Source organism: Electrona antarctica, assembly GCF_951216825.1.
Source record: "Electrona antarctica genome assembly, chromosome: 19".
In the NCBI taxonomy this organism is placed as follows: Eukaryota; Metazoa; Chordata; class Actinopteri; order Myctophiformes; family Myctophidae; genus Electrona; species Electrona antarctica.
Window position 1 is genome coordinate 24,648,570 of NC_136800.1, and position 20,327 is coordinate 24,668,896.

Genomic DNA, 20,327 nt, shown 5'->3' on the forward strand with positions numbered 1-20,327 from the left:
AATATGAAATCTTTCACATGTGTCGTACATTGAAATTTCAGAAGTTAGAACTGGCCAATAAAAAAATACCAGTTCTGTCGCCTCACATCTTTCCACAAAATAGAAAAAGCTCAATAGTGGACTCCCAGATCAATAAGCATGCAGGCTCGATTAGGTGCTCATTATCAATAAACATTAACGCTCCAGCCCTATTCACTCCCACTATTCCTGGGCGATGGAAGTATTTTTTTTCCCCATTAAAAATCCCATAGATTGTGTCATAAGAACTGTGTTCCTAAAATACTCTGTTTCCCTGTTTCCCAAACAGTGGGTCGGGACATACCAATTTGTATGGTCACAACGTTCGAAATTCCATACAATATATGATTTTGGCACGAAATGTGTTAACCACTCCCCCTTGAACTCGCATTTCCATTCATTTCTGTGGAGTCTGCTAAATGTTTGGCTGAGGGAGTACAGAGTTAAGAGACAACCCCTTCAGCCAATCAGCGTAACACAAAAGTGGCGTCATCTCCAGTCTACAACCAGCTATTTAAAGAGATTGATATTAATTAATTGAGTGGTCTTCTTTCACTCAAGTTCAAATTCAGTATCTATATCAATCCATAAATTTTACTACAGTAATCAGTTTGTTATGACACAAAAGGACAAGGGATAGTTTATCAAGATGAGTTAGTTATGTAGTATAGTTTAAATTACGACATATTACTTTATACATAAACACGTTGAGCCCAGGCATCACTATTCTGGGGTGAACATTGCGCCACAAATAGCAGATCTACAAGCTCACAACATGACTAAAAATAGCAGAGCTTTTTTTGGTGAAGAGAGTTGGTGTAGATTGAAAAACACCTCATCAAGTACAGTGCAACTCAAGTCTGTTTCACTAAATCTATAGGCCAGGGTGCCACGGGCCACGGCACGTACCTTGCACTGTCTATTGTACATTGTGAACAGTGCCTTGGTATGTCTTTCTGTTTGGATGCTTGAACTTGTGTCCTTTAATGTTTAGTATGTTCATGTTGTTCTGTGTGTTCATACGTAAACAAACACATTCATGGTGGAACTGATATTTATTGGACCAACACACTCATACAACTGTCTTGACAACTATTCAAAACATTTACATCTGTTTACAACATGTTGTGTTGTAACTTGTGTCATGTGTCTCGTGTTGTGTTGTGTAATTGTGTTGTGTTGTGTGTAACTCGTGTCGTGTATATATTGTTATTGTGTGTGTGTGTGTGTGTGTGTGTGTGTGTGTGTGTGTGTGTGTGTGTGTGTGTATACACTCTTTACATAGTATTCTGAGCAGCCTTGTGGTCAGTATAACATTATTGTTGTTTATTATATATCGTCTCTGTCGGGTGGAAACCTTACATGTCCAAAACTGTTACTTATCATCAAATTCAAAAGCATCAAAAGTAGCAGATCTACAAGCTCAACATGTGTTACTTTGCGGCGCGTTTCGAGCCTGTAGATCTGCTACTTTTGTGTGATCAAGTAGAGCATTTCATTGACGAAAAAGAAAAAAAATAGCCACAAAAATATTTGAATATGGAGATAAGAGGTTTCTGCCCGACAGCGACGATATATTGTTAGGTATATACTGTATTGTATATGTTGTTACTTTCCCTTGTCTTTCTGTGCAGCCTCGTGGACAGTATTATGTAATTGTTTTCAGTATCATAGTGTATATATTGTAGTGTATATATGGTATATATATATGTTGTTGTTATTTCCCTTTTCCTGCTTTCTGAGCAGCTTTGGTGACCTTCCCGTGACCTTCCAGTTCCACTTCCACGTCCTTGATGACTCCTACTGCAACTGTCTGCTTCATGTCTCTGACCGCGAAACGCCCTGAAAACACACACACACACACACACACACACCAAGGAATTCTTTAACATCAAACAATAACAACATGTGGACGGAGATATTTTTGTAAATGGGGCCATGTAGACGTGGAGATGTTCAAAAACGAAAACGAAAAAGCTCTGTTTATTAAAAAAAATACCTGTGGATGAAGCCTCACGTTGCTCCATATGGTGACTGACCATTACCTGTGGATGAAGCCTCACGTTGCTCCATATGGTGACTGACCATTATCACAGACACTGAACAGAATTTAGCCAAAGACTTATGGGCTCTTGGCCCATGCAGGCATTCCTGTGGTACTTCTAAAGGCTTCTAAATATGAATGAGACTATTTTACCTCTATATTCCACACTCACTCCAGAGGGCCTATATATTTCACTCCAGAGGGCTGCTATATTTCCACTGTCCACTCACTCCAGATTGCCACATTGCAAATGCTGTCGGGCAGAATCCTCTTATCTCCGTTTTTCTTTTCCCCTCGGCCCTCGTAATGAACGCATACTTTGTCATTCTATGTCACACCAAAGTATGTATTAGTAATGTAGCCTCGGCCGGGAGGCAAACACGGGACCTATGTATCCGAAAGGCGCATACTACTGGTCACGGCCACACAGCCAACTCAAGGTACGGCCACGGAGCCGACCCAACGCAGCTCCTCCAAGGAAAACAAACAAATGAACGGAGCTGAACGTGAATCCCCCCCACCGCCCACCCCTTTTTTTCCCCCTCACTGTATATGTTTCTTTTCCCTTTTTACCTCCTTTATGATGAATTCCTGTTCTGTCCTTTGTCTATATAGAAGTGTCTATTTGTACGTCTCTAAATGTTTTTGATGAATTGAACATTGTGGACCCTATTGGAAACAAGTGTAATGCTTAATTGGGTCGTCCACTCACAGTTAACAGCCTTTGTATTGAGTTTGTGCTTGAAATGTACTGTAATTCTGCAAACTGTTAATACATTTTTCAATCAATCAATCAAAACCAGTCGGCTAGGAGCCAGGCCGATAGGCAAGCAGCAACACAGCACCATATAGCTTACCTCCCGCTACCTGGAAGCGCGTCCACGCACGCCAGCCATTCTGGACTTTTACTTGTAACATATAGTATTTCTATATTGCAGTATCGATACTCACCGAGGGGAGCGAACTTGGCGAAGGGTTCAACCACCATGGGCTTGGTGGGGATCAGCTGGACCATGGCGGCGTCGCCGCTCTTCACGGCCTTGGGGTTCTCCTCCAGCACCTTGCCGGACCGCCGGTCGATCTTCTGCCGCAGGTCGTTGAACTTGCAGGCGATGTGGGCCGTGTGGCAGTCCAGCACCGGAGCGTAGCCCGCGTGGATCTCACCCGGATGGTTCATGATGATCACCTGATTGGCAGGCAGGCGCACACACACAGTCTAGTCACCTTCTTAAAATAAATTTTATTACGTTTTTCAGAAAACAGAAAAAAAAGATGATATAAAACAAACTAGGCTATATGATATTTCTTTAACTTTAGTTACTATAGTTACTTTGTATAGTGGACTTGTAGATCTGCCATTTTCAAAAGAAAACTTTAAATGGGATATTCTGCATAATGACTACTTTTACTTTTGGTACTTTTACGTACATTACGAAGCCAATGCTTTCGTATACTATTACTCAAGCAAATGTTGAATTCCAGACTTTTTACTCGTAACAGAGTATTGCAGCAGTGTTGATACTTTTTACTTAAGTAAAACACTTTGAGTACTTTTTCCCACCACTGGCTGCCAACCAACCAACCAACCTGGGCGATGAAGGACCTGGCTCCTCGGGGCGGGTCGTTCTTGGAGTCTCCAACCACGTTCCCGCGCCGGATATCCTTGACGGAGACGTTCTTGATGTTGAAGCCCACATTGTCTCCGGGCAGCGCCTCGGTGAGGGCCTCGTGGTGCATCTCCACCGACTTCACCTCCGTGGTCAGCATCTGCGGGGCGAACGTCACGATGGTGCCCGGCTTCAGGATGCCCGTCTCCACCCTGCCCACGGGCACAGTGCCAATCCCTAGAATAATGCAGAAATTATTATTTTTCTAAAGAAACTCGACATTAAGCCCAAACCACTCCAATGGTTCGAAATATAACAAAACGGTTTTAGCGTTCGTCGCAGGGGTGTGATATGTCCTGTCGGCACATGGTGGCGCATGTCGACCCAAGTGATTCAATTGCAACCGTGCAACCAAGTGTAAACGCCATCAAGGCCCGCCTAAATACATTTGTCACAAGTCTTGTGATTTTTAGTGGACTGGATTTATTACAACACTATGGCATGTTAGTAGTACTAGTGGTTCTCAAAGATTGTATTTCCAAGGACCTCCATAATTCTGAGAGTAACAAATGGAACCAAATGGACCCACAGGGTCCATTCCAGGGTTCCATGTGTATAGTTACAGACCTGTTATGATAATTCAGGGCTAGCTCTTTTTGTGTTTCTGGTAACACTCATTTTGTATTTCTGTGGCAAAAATGAAATTTTGACAAAAATGTCCACCACAAGCAAACATAACAATGATGGCCCGTACAACTTTTCAGATGACTAAAATATGACTAAAACTAAATGAAATTTCATTCAAAAACTATGACTAAAGCAAATACAAATGTGCTGTCAAAATCAACACTGCATAAAGCAGAACATACACAACCTGTCACGGTGGCAAAAAGTATTGAACCCAAGTGCAGAGTCACGACCAGCAAGGCAGAGTGTAATCAAAGCATTTATTGAATAATGCAGAAAAAAGGCAAAACATAAACTAGTAAATGGCAAAAACTAAGCAGTCCAAAAAATGCAAAAACAAAGAGGTACAAGCAAATTACCAGAAGCTTCAAAGCATAGTCCAAGAACAAGGAACAAGGCAAGAGATCCCAGGTACAACAACATGACATGAAAGTATGATCCGACAAGGTGTGTGTGCAATGAGTCCAGTCTTATAGGTGGTGGGTTGATTGCAGTAGTGTTCACAGGTTTGTAATGGGCTGGGCTGATGAGAGTGGAACCAGGTGTGTAACTGGGACTGAAGTGTGGAATGGGATGAGGGAGTGGCCGAAGTGGAAATACAGACAGCGGGAGACTCAAATCATGACACAACCTGCCTCTCAAAATCCAACCCTATAGCTATAACGTCACCGCAGTGAGAGGTGGAAACAGGCAAAGCTGGCCGATAGGGAAATGGTCAAACTCATGGGCCAATCAGCCGTGAAGTGGATCAAACGATTACAGAAACACATCAGTATTTACGTTAACTACTAGCATGCCATTCTGGAGGTTCAGTCATCAGTTCAACGTTCAAAATGTACCTAACCTCCTATAACAGTACTGAGTTCAAAGTTCAAAGTGTATCTCCCATCAATATGTCCGTACACGGCTGTGGCTTTTTTTATATATATTTTATGCACCATTATAATTTTCTTATTTTGATCATAATACCCAATTACCTAATGTCAATTCTCCAGATTGTCTTAAATCAAAATATTTCATTTAATTTCAAAATATGTATAACCCTGATTTATTACAACACTATGGCATGTTAGGAGTCCAGTAGTACTAGTGGTTCTCAAACATTGTATTTCCAAGGACCTCCATAATTCTGAGAGTGTAACAAATGGAACCAAATGGACCCACAGGGTCCATTCCAGGGTTCCATGTGTATAGTTACAGACCTGTTATGATAATTCAGGGCTAGCTCTTTTTGTGTTTCTGGTAACACTCATTTTGTATTTCTGTGGCAAAAAATAAATTGACAAAAATGTCCACCACAAGCCAACATAACAATGATGGCCCCTGGTGTCTCCTATGACAGTGTAGTGTTCAAAGTTCAAAGCATACCTCCTATCTTGTAGATGTCTTGCAGGGGGAGCCGTAGAGGCAGGGTAGTGGGTCTCGTTGGAGGCAAAATGCATAGTCCAAGAACAAGGCAAGAGATCCCAGGTACAACAACATGACATGAAAGTATGATCCGACAAGGTGTGTGTGCAATGAGTCCAGTCTTATAGGTGGTGGGTTGATTGCAGTAGTGTTCACAGGTTTGTAATGGGCTGGGCTGATGAGAGTGGAACCAGGTGTGTAACTGGGACTGAAGTGTGGAATGGGATGAGGGAGTGGCCGAAGTGGAAATACAGACAGCGGGAGACTCAAATCATGACACAACCTGCCTCTCAAAATCCAACCCTATAGCTATAACGTCACCGCAGTGAGAGGTGGAAACAGGCAAAGCTGGCCGATAGGGAAATGGTCAAACTCATGGGCCAATCAGCCGTGAAGTGGATCAAACGATTACAGAAACACATCAGTATTTACGTTAACTACTAGCATGCCATTCTGGAGGTTCAGTCATCAGTTCAACGTTCAAAATGTACCTAACCTCCTATAACAGTACTGAGTTCAAAGTTCAAAGTGTATCTCCCATCAATATGTCCGTACACGGCTGTGGCTTTTTTTATATATATATATTTTATGCACCATTATAATTTTCTTATTTTGATCATAATACCCAATTACCTAATGTCAATTCTCCAGATTGTCTTAAATCAAAATATTTCATTTAATTTCAAAATATGTATAACCCTGATTTATTACAACAATATGGCATGTTAGGAGTCCAGTAGTACTAGTGGTTCTCAAACATTGTATTTCCAAGGACCTCCATAATTCTGAGAGTGTAACAAATGGAACCAAATGGACCCACAGGGTCCATTCCAGGGTTCCATGTGTATAGTTACAGACCTGTTATGATAATTCAGGGCTAGCTCTTTTTGTGTTTCTGGTAACACTCATTTGGTATTTCTGTGGCAAAAATTAAATTTTGACAAAAATGTCCACCACAAGCCAACATAACAATGATGGCCCCTGGTGTCTCCTATGATGACAGTGTAGTGTTCAAAGTTCAAAGCATACCTCCTATCTTGTAGACGTCTTGCAGGGGGAGCCGTAGAGGCAGGGTAGTGGGTCTCTTTGGAGGCAAAATGGCGTCCAGGGCCTGAACCAGAGTTTTACCCGATGTTTTACCGTCTTGACGCTCTATATTCCACCCAGTGTACCACTGCATCTGTTTATATAATACAATAACATGTTAATCACAATACTCCACCCACTGTACCACTCCATCTGTTAATATAATACAATAACATGTTAATCACAATACTCCACCCACTCCATACCACTCCATCTGTTAATATAACTAGTCCTGTTCTGAATATATGAACAGAAAATGATGTTCAGTGTGGGTAATGTGATGTAATAGATCACATTACTGATAGGGGGGAATTGTTTACAGATGGTCTTGGGAAGTTGGGTTGGGCACAAAAGTAGGCTAATGAGTAGGCTAGTTTCTTTTGCAAGAAAATGCTGCAGTACAATCATAAGTACATCATTGATGTGTGATGTAAAAATGGAAGTTATTGAATATTTTCACGTTCGGTGTTGCACTTTGTTGCACCGTCTGATATAAGCTATTAAACGGTGAACGCGGAGGTTGGCTTTTTTGGCTACAAAGCAAGTTGTAGTTTGTTCTTTATATAATCAGGTTAAGAATGAGATGTTTTGTGTTTCGGAATGTGTCGTTCGTGAGCTACTGAGCCAGCGTTGGTCATTGCATCTGTCTGTATGTATTTTTGTCATTGTGTTGTTCCGAACTTCCGATGGCACGGGATCTGTCTTCCCCGGATTATAGTATTCATATTTTATGATCCAACAGATATAAAAGTGCACAGTATTGTAACTTTTGCCAAGGCAATGCCCCGTCCGGGTGGAGTTAAACCTTGTTGTTGTTGCGTGCTAACGGTAGGCGGTTAAGAAAACGTCTCCATTTGGCCACCCCGAGTCGCCGACAGATAAGCATTTGTGTCGAAACAGCGCGTGTGTTCACGTGAACATGCCCCGTCCAACTGTCAAGAGCTGGCTTTCAGGTGGCGCGAAGCTCCGCCCCCTCCGCTATTCATGTCAGTGGAAGTTGCTCAGTGGCGTTTTGAAGCACCCGGAAGGACCGTCTCAAAACATCTACTTCCGCATTTGCCAACCAAATTTTGGTTGGCAAAAGTGCAACCGAGCGCTCAATGTTAAAGCCCAGCTGCACGGGGTTTCCCGGTCATGAATCCACGGGTCCGCCTGTAGTCCCTCCTCTTACCACTAGGGCCCAGTGCTTCACCGTTGGAGTGCCTCACTGGCCCCTTGGGCGGTATGGAAAAGGGGAGGTGGAATGTTGCGCGGGAAACTGTGTCCCAGTATTAATCAGTGTCTGTCCCAAAATGCATTTCACTGGTGACACTGGAGACACGTGATTTGCGGGGAGATGATTTTTTTGACGCAAATTCATTTAATTAAGATGAATGTTAGAATGTTTGGCGTGTGCAATGCGGGGCAGATTGAGGTTGGAGGACAGGGCTGCGCGGCGCTAGGTTCCCTGAGTCTGTTTGTGCGTTGTGGAGTTGTGAGGAGGCGCTCTAGGCGAGCAGCTGTCTTGCTCTATGCTAGGGAAGTGGACTACAGACACACACACAGCGGTGCTTGAATTTAAAAATGATAGGCTACAATAACATGTTAATCACAATACTCCACCACACTACCACTCCACCATCAACATAATATAACATAATAGCAATAACAGCAGTCCAATACATGTCGTAATAATGTAATATACAACCACACCTGATAAATGATATGTTTTTAAAACATGTTATATGCACTGTTTTATTGGTTTTATTCTTATAATTGTTTTTTCTAATAAAGTTGTCCTTTTTCTTGTTCCCCCCCTGGCCCCAACACATGTAAATCGTCTTTGAGTGTCATGAAAAGCGCTATATAAGTCCCAGATATTATTATTATTATTATTATAAACAATGCTAAAGTCATGATAAATCTTCATAATTTGTGACCATTTAAAATGTTCAAAATTTGAATCTTTGGCTACAGTGCCACCATGTGGCAGGATGTTATATGGAAAGCCGTAACAAACAAACAAACAAACAAACAAACAAACAAACAAACAAACAAACAAATAAATAAATAAATAATACAAATAAATAAATAGGGGGGAGCATAAAACATATTTTCCTTATCGTGCAACTGTACCTTATGTGGAACAGTCTGCCTGTGAACCTATTATCATGCTGCTCTTCTACCTTGTCATGTACATTGTACAGCACTTTGTAACCATGTTTTGAAAAGCGCTATACAACTATATTCATTATCATTGTCCCAGGGACTCACAGATGGAAGGGCTTTAGGTGCTGCAGAACAGGGCACCAAACTGGTGGGTGGGGCACCAAACGGCGGTGAGAAAGTGAAAAAAGACTCAACTATTGCCGCAAGAGACCAGGAAATTAAAAGCAAAGGTTGCTTTTTTAGTATATTTTGTTGATTACTTTTGATGCAGTAATGGCCTTTTCCCCATTTCTTATCTTTTATTTATTTATTAGGTATTAAAAAGGTCTTAAAAGTCCTTAATTACACTTCATCACTTCATTAAAATCATACCACCGGTTGAGAATCTCTAATCCAGTCTATAATGGAGTGTCATGAGTATTAGTTTTACACACAGAATGAGTGTGGTGTGCTCACCTTGTCGCTGGGCTCCACCATGTTGTCTCCTTGGAATCCGCTGATGGGGACTATGGCCACAGCCTTGGCGTTGTAGCCCACCTTCTTGATGTAGCTGCCGACCTCTCTGGAGATCTCGGCGAAGCGATCTCCGCTGTAGGGCGGCTCTGTGGTGTCCATCTTGTTGACCGCGATGACCAGCTGCTTGACGCCCAGCGTGAAGGCCAGCAGGGCGTGCTCACGGGTCTGACCGTTGCTGGAGATACCGGCCTCGAACTCCCCTGTCCCGGCTGCCACCACCAGCACTGCACAGTCAGCCTGGAATAACATATCATAATAATAATATATGTCCCTATACTGCCACGACCATCACCGCACAGTCAGCCTGGAAATAACATTTATAAGAATAACATGTCCCTTCTAGCCATGTAACGCTTCACTCAACTCATGATACAATTCAAATCACGATACTAGGTTCACTAGGTTAAAATATTTCTCTTACACAAATCCAAAGTAATCCAAATTTCTTTACAACTGTGTTTCATGTCACGTGCGATTCATTCTGTATGCCACTCACTGCCGGCCGTATTTAAGAGGTATTTTATTTTGAAGACCCCAAAATTTGCTTCCCACAAAAACGGAAGCGAAATCGGCTAATGTGACCATCGTAACTTTCAAAGTCATCAGAAGCGTTAATATTGTAACCACGAGGTAGCGACAAATTTGTATTGAGCCCCTAACATCGACGTTCTGTTCAATCACCTCAATCTGAGCCTCAATTCCGAGAAAAAACGCGGCCAAAGATCGCACTTCTTTTGGAAGTGGATGGCGGGAAAACATTTCATGGACGGACCACAGCGGAAGAGAACGTTGCCTAGCGACAGGGAATCTACGTTGGTAGATATTAGCGAGACCATTCTGAATCAATGAAAACCCCAAAATCACATCAATCACGCCAACGGCTGGAATAGACATAAGGACAGGACACATCACGTTAAACACGTCAATGGTTGTTAATACAGTAGCAAATTCCTGAAAACTCTTTTTTCATCAATTGATCCTGCATTTTCTTCTCTTTTTTACTCTGCTGTTTGCATCACGATTTTATTAAATTGATTTCAATTCATCAAAAAATGCTGAGATCAAGTTCAGGATCATTCTTCTGAATGTTGCCTTTGGGTATGGCATAGAAAGAGGCGCATTTGCATTCAAATGTCGCATTCGTGGTCTGGACGGGTAAAAGGGCACGGGCGGATTCGCCCGTGTACCATCATCACGTGTACCTGCGATGTCCCGGTGATCATGTTCTTGATGAAGTCTCTGTGTCCGGGAGCGTCGATGACGGTGACATAGTACTTCTCTGTCTCAAACTTCCACAGGGCGATGTCGATGGTGATGCCTCGCTCCCTCTCCGCCTTCATCTTGTCCATCACCCAGGCGTACTTGAACGACCCTTTGCCCGACTGCAAACATGCAACAACACACATTATTATTAGGGATGTCCTGATACACTTTTTTCATTCCCGATCCGATCCCGGTACCACGACTTCTGTGTTAGCCGATAGCGATACCGAATACCGATACCAGTGTTGTGATCTCGTGTTGTGTTTATAGCTAACTAGCTATATATCTCATGTTGTGTTTATAGCAGACTCCTCACTCATATATGTGCACTTGCAGTTTGGGCAACTCGAAAGCAAACTCCACATGCCCCAACACTTTATTTACCTGCCATAGTGTCAACCCCTTACCCCTGTATCGGATCGGTGGTTCGACTGGTGGTATATTCGCCGATACCGATATGACCCGATATGACAAATAAGGGCCGATACGATACTTTTCCGATACCGATACAGTATCGGAACATCATATTATTATTCTTATAATTTTTTAACAGTTCAGAGTGAGACCAACAGGTGGCAGCAGAGGGCCTTCCACAAAACTTTTAGCTTTGGTCTGGACTCACACATCAAGTCGTTACTGTCTGTCTGTCTGTCTGTCTGTCTGTCTGTCTGTCTGTCTGTCTGTCTGTCTGTCTGTCTGTCTGTCTGTTAAATCCATAATATAACATAGTATGATGCAATTCAACAGAGTATTCAACAGAGACCTTTGACCTTGAGGTCAAAGGTCAAGTTCAACAACGAGCCTCATCAGCCCTACACACCTAGTGGTGTTCCAATAGGTGTGAACCAGTCCAATCGATTTAATTGATATTTTTTTTCAAAACTGTCCTCACCTCCTGGGCCTCCTTCTCATACTTCTCGATGGTTCTCTTGTCGATGCCTCCCATCTTGTAGATGAGGTGGCCGGTGGTCGTGGACTTACCAGAGTCCACATGACCGATGACCACGATGTTGATGTGAAACTTTGCCTCTTTACCCATGGTGCACTGCAAACACATGGACAACATTACCCACGGTGCATTGCAAACACATGGACAACATGACTCACGGTGCACTGCAAATACATGGACAACATTACCCACGGTGCACTGCAAACACATGAACAACATTACCCATGGTGCACTGCAAACACATGGACAACATTACCCATGGTGCACTGCAAACACATGGACAACATTACCCACGGTGCACTGCAAACACATGAACAACATTATCCACGGTGCACTGCAAACACATATGAACAACATTACCCATGGTGCACTGCAAACACATGGACAACATTACCCATGGTGCACTGCAAACACATGGACAACATTACCCATGGTGCACTGCAAACACATGAACAACATTACCCAAGGTGCACTGCAAACACATGGACAACATTACCCATGGTGCACTGCAAATACATGGACAACATTACCCATGGTGCACTGCAAACACATGGACAACATTACCCATGCTGCACTGCGAATACATGAACAACATTACCCACGGTGCACTGCAAATACATGGACAACATTACCCACGGTGCACTGCAAACACATGAACAACATTATCCACGGTGCACTGCAAACACATGGACAACATTACCCATGGTGCACTGCAAACACAGGGACAACATTACCCACGGTGCACACTGCAAACACATGGACAACATTACCCACGGTGCACTGCAAACACATAGACAACATTACCCACAGTACACTACAAACACAAGGACAACATTACCCACAGTGCACTGCAAACACATGAACAGCATTACCCATGGTGCACTGCAAACACATGAACAATATTTCCCACAGTGCACTGCAAACACATGAACAGCATTACCCACGGTGCACTGCAAACATTGCTTGCTGACAGGCTGCTCCTGGTTGTTCACAAAACCAGACCAAGCAGGGTCCGTGTATTTTTTTTGGCCATTTACCGTATTCTGAATACTGTTTGTCAAATATGAAATTAGAATTCAAATGGCCGAAAAATACACGGACCAAGCAGCAGTAACTAAGTGAGGTACTTTTACTTTACTTAAGTATTTAATTTGTTTTGTATACTTTCACTTCTACTCCACTAAATCTCAAATATTGTACGGTACTTTTACTTCACTTCAATTATTTGAAAACGTAGGCTACTAGTTACTTCAATTATGGGTATTATTACATAACCACTTCTGCCTGATGAGTAGGCCTATTTTTGGTACTTTGACCTGAGTAAATTCTGGTCAGACATTTTACTGGGTGTTTCTATATTGCAGTATTGATACTTCAGTTAAAAAAAGACCACCACAGGGGTTAACCGTTTCTTTGCTGTAGCAGCAGCCCTGAGGCTCTGGAACAGTCTGCCCCGCCCCTCCCCAGTAGAAGTGCTCAGTCCATCCAGGTTGTAACATCTTTACTGAAGACTCACTATAATTTCATTGGCTTTGAATCATATTCAAACTCATCTATTTATATAGGTTATTATGCACAGCAGCTGTATTGGAAAGACATCAGGCCCCTTCCTGAGGAACAGACTACTAGAGCCTTCATTAGTATCATTGGTAACACACGTGAAGGAAGTAAGGAAGATGCCCAATTTCTTTCCAATATGGCTGCTGTGCATAGAGCCTATTTGTCTCATGTTTGGTGTGTGTGTGTGTGTGTGTGTGTGTGTGTGTGTGTGTGTGTGTGTGTGTGTGTGTGTGTGTGTGTGTGTGTGTGTGCGTGCGTGCGTGAGTGAGTGTCAATCAATATTATGATTAATTATGATAATTATTATTATTTTGAATGTGTTTTATTACAAAAATAATGATCTTAGCTGATGACAAATTAAGTACTTTATGCAATGTTACATAATGTTTACATAACAGCTTTGCCTCAGGACAGTAGCGTGGTTTAGGCGGTCAGACATGAACGCAGAGAGAGAGAGAGAGAGAGAGAGAGAGAGAGAGAGAGAGAGAGAGGCCTGCTATAGAGTCCCAGTAGAGACTCCATGCCTGAGCAAGGCCTTTAACCCTCTAACCACTCCCCACCCGACCCGGCGAGCACCCATCACGAAAACTGAATTTCACCCAGGACTAAAAACATGATCCCCCCTTTCCTTTTCCTTAATGTACAGGTAACATTTTTATTTTATTTATTTTTTTAAGGGATAAAAAAAAGTCTGTATTTTGTATTCCAGTTTGGCCATTAAATGTGTGAATGAGTGTGTGTTGAGTGTGTTTTATTTTTTATTTATTATATATTTTTGTAAATAAATTAAATTTTGTAAATTAATCCCACAAGAATGCCACAATAATTCCACGTGACAGCAACGATGTTTATAATGATCTTACCGTCTACAGGTGTGTGAGGTGCGTACTGGTCCTGGTCCGGGTAGAAAAGAACGAATCCTGTCAAATTCTAAAGGTTTTACGCTCCCTCCACCAATGACAGGACACCATCCGTCCACCCAATCATGGGACAGGGCTCCACCCATGAAGCCCCTCCCCCTGGCTGACATCTATTGATTGCACCAATTACTGACTTAATGATAACTATTAATTACTAATAGTAACCACTGCTAGTAACATGCATGTCTTAGGTTTTCAACTACTGTATATGTTCTATTGTTCTTGTGATAAAGGCTTGTTCATTTGTACACACATGTGTACAGCATGATTCCTACACACTTCATTCATGTGTGCAGTGGTGGAAAGTATAACTAAGTACATTTACTCAAGTACAGTACAGAGGTATCTGTACAGAGATATCTTCACTTTACGTGAGCATTTACAATTTCCAATGCTTTTACTTCTACTCCACTACATCTGATTGATTGATTGATTGATTGATTGAAAATTTTATTAACAGTTTGCAGAATTACAGTACATTTCTAGCACAAACTCAATACAAAGGCTGTTAACTGTGAGTGGACGACCCAATTAAGCATTACACTTGTTTACAACAGGGTCCACCATGTTCAATTCATCAAAACATTTAGAGACGTACAAATAGACACTTCTATATACACTTCTATATCTCAGAGGCAATTATTGTACTTTTACTCCACTACAATTATTTGAAATCTTTAGTTAATAGTTACTTTGTAGATTTTGATTATTATTACAAAACATACATTAACCACTTAATTTTGGCCATTTGAAATTAGCCGATAGAAATTAGAATATGGGGATAGGAGATTTATTTCCGCCGGCAACGTTATGCTTTTTGTCGTCATTTAGCAAACGATGTTTACCATTTCAAAACAGAGCTCAGAGATGAGCCGGTCAGAAGTGAAGCAGAGATTTGGAGGTTTGTTAAAGATGTGTTGCCCTGCCCTGAGGCAACATTCCTGCTCTTGACTGTCAGAATGTCATCTAGCAGCCTGTAGCTGCAGTCCTTTAGCCCTCTGTAATTACTCTCTGTCTGTCCCAACCTGCTCATCACCAGCGCTAGACCAGTGCTTCTCAAACTTTTGTGTGCAAAGGAGGACCCCGATATATACAGTATATATTTGTTATAGTTGATAAGTCTTCAAGAAGGAGGAGAGAACCGCACTCCGCCACTTGCTGGTTCAAGAGGTTTATTTTGATAAGAGTCGTAGCAACGTTTCGGCCTTTCGGCCTTCTTCAGGCATAGTTGATAAGTCACCTTTACAACAAGGTATAACTTGTAGGACCGTGCAATTGTGGAATGAGCAACACAGCTAAACGTGTGGGTAGCGCACACACCTGAGCAGGTGTGTGCAGTCACAGATGTGTGTGACTGTCACCTATATAAGCATGGGTCCTTTGTTTAGTTTGTTTATGCTCTAAGCGGCAACACCGCCCCCATGGAAAGATGCCACACGTTTATCCCTTATAGATAAGACCTGTGCAATATAGGGCAAATGGAACCTGGTGTTCCGTTATACACATTACGCAAGTCGCAACATTATGTGGTGTCAGCCTGCAAAGCGACCGAAGGGAAGGCACCCTCGTACCTTCAAGACCTTTTGCAACCCTATACATCCCCTATCACTCACTTAGATCATCTAATACAGGAGTCCTGTCTGAGCCTTCCCATAATGCTTAACACCCATAATGCTTCATTCGACCTACTGTACTCTTTCTCCTTCCCTAAAACACCCTGGGCAATGCCCCACACGTCCTAGACTCTTCTCTCTTCCCTATAGAACACCCTGGACAATGCTCCACACGTCCTACACTCTTATCTCTTCCCTAAAATACCCTGGACAACACTCCACACAAACTCTTCTCCATTCTCTGAAACCCCTGGATGAAGCTCCTAGACTCTTCTCTCTCCTGGCTTCCAAACTGTGGAATATAATATTGTAGTCAGAACTGCAGACTCACTCTTCCTCTCCCCATTTTTCTCACCTGTGTAAAATCTCACCTCTTCAGACTCTACCTCACCCCCTAGCACTCACCTCTTCAGACTCCACCTAGCCCCCTAGCACTCACCTCTTCAGACTCCACCTAACACCCTACTCCTATAGCACACACCTTTTCAGACTCCACCTATAACCCCGTACTCCTAGCACTCACCTCTTCAGACTCCACCTAACCCCCTAGCACTCACCTCTTCAGACTCCACCTAACCCCCTAGCACTCACCTCTTCAGACTCCAGCTCACCTCCTAGCAATCATGTCTCCTTTATGCGTTCTTGTCACTTATGGTACTTATGGTGATAGTAGTTGAGTTATGGAGATACTGTATTCACATTTTTTAGTTATTTTTATACTAGTTAGCGTGTTATTATCTCTGCTAGGTCAAGCGCAAGGCTGGATAAATTGTTTTCGTCCCTGTGTCTGTCTGTCTGTCATCTACTCGATACCAACAACAACAGACAACGATGCAAAATGAGAAATTACGAAATGTACAGTTTTAAGCAATTCATGACATGCTTTCTCCACATGTCTGTGTAAACCCTAAAGTTTAAACTGTCTTTCATCATGTCACATGCGTGGAACATGTATGTAGGTTTCTTACACTGAACTTTACATAGGAGCTGGTTGGTGTTTGTAGGCGTTTTGGAATGTGGGAGGGGGCAGCGGCGAATAGCCCCAGGACTCTGCTAGGAACCGGACAGACTGTCGGGACCTGCCTGTCCAAAAAGAACACATGCAGGAAAAGCAGTGGTGTAAAGACACTAAGTATACTCAAGTACTGTACTTTTTGTTTTTGTTTTGAGGTATTTTGACTTTCAGTACTTCTACTCCACTACATATCAGAGGCAAATATTGCATACTTTACTAGTTACTTTGTGGATTATTACAAAACAATGTGTCACAATGCGATGCATTGTGAGCTATTTGCAAAAGATTTGTATACATACGTATACATTCTGCATAATGAGTACTTTTACTTTTGCTATACTTTAAGTACATTTCTTTTGGTGTTCAGCAATGAGTCGTTCGTTCGTGTAGGGCTACACAGGCAATTTGGACATCAGCCAAGAAGTGGTATCATCGTCCAGTTCAATTAGGCCGCTGACTCCATGTGGTGACTTGAAGATTGGGCATTCATCGATGATGTGTTCAACAGTCTTTGGTTTTCCGCATTCGCAGAGATCAGTGGCAGACACTCCAATCATGTGCAGGTAGAGTTCGGTCTTAGCTACTCCAGAGCGAAGTCTGTTGAGGTTGATCCAGGCATTCCGTGGCAAGTCGCACCCAGGAGGGTTGGTTGAAGGAGAGTTGATAAACTTCCTCAACATGGATGCAACGTGGATTTGGACCATTGGTTGTTCCAGCAGTCAAGGATCCATCCAGGGTGTGGAGGGCTCGCGAGCAATGAGTAAAACGCTCTAAAAAAATGTAGTCTCTGTGACACATCTATAGGGGCCACAATCTGCATTCAAATATTTTCCTAGAAGCTTTGTCATTGGTCGATTTGCCTGTCTACTTCCTGATTGGTTAGTCATTGCGACCGTTTAAAATTTTTTTTTTTTAACAATGACAAAGCTTCTAGGAACATCTTTGAATGCAGATTGTGGCCCCTAGATGTGTCAGAGACTAAATTCTTTTTGGGAGCGTTCTACTCATTGCTAGCTGTCTGAATACCAAAAAAGAAAAGAAAAAAAGGTCATTCAAATTTTGACATATTGCTAATAGAGCACCGAAGTATGACGTCAATATCGGTAGAGGGCGCAAATACACGGGTTCATGTACTTTTTATTTGCATTGTAATCCCTATAGGGGGATTTTAGATTGCCTCATATAAGAACTGTTTGAAAAATAAACATGTCATCCAGGCCGTTTCACTCATATATGGATATTAAGAATCAACTGACTGAGAGAAAACACTATTGTTACTGCTACTGAATTTAGTTACATTTTCGCTAGAAACAGACTATATCATATATTAGTGACTGACTGTCGCAAACGATACAGAGACACCTCCCTGACAATAACGCCGAGACACATTGTTTATTTTTGGACCACAATGCTTAAAAAAGATTTTAAGATGACCCCATGTTATTCTCCATAGAGAAATTACGTCCGTGAACCAGGGGAATCGAGGGGACGTGCGAGTGATGTCAGGACTTCAGGAAGAATGTGAGTAGGCCTACTTTTTCCACCACTGAAAAGAACGCTTGCAGAAAAGAGTAACAAATGCATTCGTAGAGCACATTTCACCATGCTGGTGACAAGTACATGCACTTGAGAACAATTCGGATGTATTTTCAGTTCTTTTACTTCTACTCCATTACATTTCCGAGGCAAATATTGTGCTTTTACGCCACTGCATTCATTTTGAAAACCTTAGTTACTTTTTTAATTATAATTATTTTACAAAACATACATTAAGCCCAGTGGCGTGCACAGATAGACACTAGGGGGTGCTAGAACACCCCCTTCCCTTGCCCTCTGGACAGCAATGTGCCCTTTTGAAAAACAAAATATATATACTTTTTTTTTACAGTGTACAGTATGTGGACCATGGTGACATTGATCAATTCTTGATAAAAAAAAGCTTCTAATATATTATTTATGCCCCAAAATCTCTAAATCTCACACTATTAAAGCAACCGGCCAGTTCCACACGCTGCACAAGGTGCCCTTTTTTCACTTGAGCACCTGCCCCTCTAAATGTCTGTGCATGCCACTGATTAAGCCCTATTTTAAACTTAGCTGTTGGCTTTAAGAAAATAGCAGATCTATCAGATCTGCATCATCTGCTATCTTCGACAGATTTGGAAACATTTAAGTAGACATACTTTTACTTACTGTTGTAACTACAGTATATTTTGGTGTCAATACTCTTCTGTGTAACCTACTTCTTCCACCACTGCCATTCACAGACATGCAGTGACAGTCAAAAGAAAACACAAAAACATGCCAATAATTTAGCCAATCGACCAGCAAATGACAATAGGCCTACACGGCACAACTCAGAGCTGCAATCACAATACATTGTACAACTATGGAAAAGCCTGTCTGAACAGGTGAGTGTTCAACAGATTTAAACAATTGTCAAATAGGAGCTTGTTCCATATAAGGCTTGGGGGCAAAACACCTGAAGGCTTGCATGGTCACCTTGAGTCTTTAACCCAGACCTGGAACGCGTCTGTGTCACCTTAACTTTTAACCACTTTAACCATTACTTTCAACTTTAGCTATTGGAAAAATAGCAGATATGCAAGCTCATAGTGCTGCAAATCGTGAAAATGTGTGCAAATCTTTGAATATATATTCTTTCACAGCAGGCATTGTACACATGTCTGACATATGTCTTTCCTGCTGCGACAGGAACAGTGTGTGTGTGCGGGTGTGTGCGTGCGTGTGTGTGTGCGTGCGTGCGTGCGTGCGTGCGTGCGTGCGTGCATGCGTGCGGCAGTGTGCTCATTATGTAAAGTGTGTGTCAGACACAAACGGCTCTGGTGATGACTGGTTTCTACATCCTGGTAGAGAGAGAGAGAGAGAGAGAGAGAGAGAGAGAGAGAGAAGGTTCAAGGTTCAAGGTTCAAGGTTCAAGTTTATTTAGTGTCCCCGAAGGGCAAATTGGGTTGCAGCATAGACGTACATTAAACAATGAGACAAGTACACATAAACAACAGTTCACATAGCAGATCATACCAAAGTACAAAGGTGCACATAACCAATAAAGTGCAGGCGTTAAAGTGCTATGCCATAGTCATAAAAGTGCGAGTGCATAGGCATTAGGCACGAGACAAATAAAGTAAGTAAAAAGTATGAAGGTAAGTACGTAAAAGTGCTTATCATAAGTTATCTCCTAGATCTACCCACAGCAGCATTTAGTGTGAAGATAGAGACAGGGACAAAGGAATGTTTGTGCCTATTTTTTGTGGCACAAGGGGCTCGCAAGCGAAGGCCGGATGGGAGAAGGATGTACTCTCCATGTAGAGGGTGAGCAGCATCAGATCGGATACACAGGGCTTTGTTAAGCACCTGTTTCTTAAATATCTGATCTAGGCTGTTCATTTGTGAACCGATTATTTTAGAGGCAACTTTTACAATTTTCCCTAGGGAGTTCTTGTCGCTGATGCAGAGATTACCATACCAACAGA

At 42.2% G+C, this 20,327-nt stretch overlaps 1 protein-coding gene across 1 annotated transcript; it reads right to left on the reverse strand.

Moving 5' to 3' along the window:
- Positions 1-1,054: 1,054 nt before the first annotated feature.
- LOC306943234 (elongation factor 1-alpha-like) lies at positions 1,055-14,177 on the reverse strand. Its single transcript, XM_079529452.1, has 9 exons — positions 14,149-14,177; positions 11,669-11,821; positions 10,716-10,895; positions 9,454-9,750; positions 6,846-6,943; positions 5,725-5,777; positions 3,650-3,906; positions 3,014-3,248; positions 1,055-1,860 (listed from the first exon to the last, which is right to left on the reverse strand). The coding sequence occupies exons 2-9, from the start codon at positions 11,813-11,815 to the stop codon at positions 1,736-1,738; spliced, it is 1,392 nt and encodes a 463-aa protein (XP_079385578.1). The 5' UTR covers positions 11,816-11,821; positions 14,149-14,177; the 3' UTR covers positions 1,055-1,735.
- Positions 14,178-20,327: the final 6,150 nt, after the last annotated feature.

What these genes read in the sequence shown, in the direction of transcription:
- LOC306943234 (XM_079529452.1), bottom strand. Translation starts at nt 11,815, where the DNA reads ATGGGTAAAGAGGCAAAGTTTCACATCAACATCGTGGTCATCGGTCAT. An exon ending in GCCATTTTGCCTCCAAAGAG is followed by an intron (nt 5,778 to 6,845) that starts ACCCACTACCCT and finishes GCCTCCAACGAG; the next exon opens with ACCCACTACCCTGCCTCTAC. An exon ending in AGACATCTACAAGATAGGAG is followed by an intron (nt 3,907 to 5,724) that starts GTATGCTTTGAA and finishes GCATTATTCTAG; the next exon opens with GGATTGGCACTGTGCCCGTG.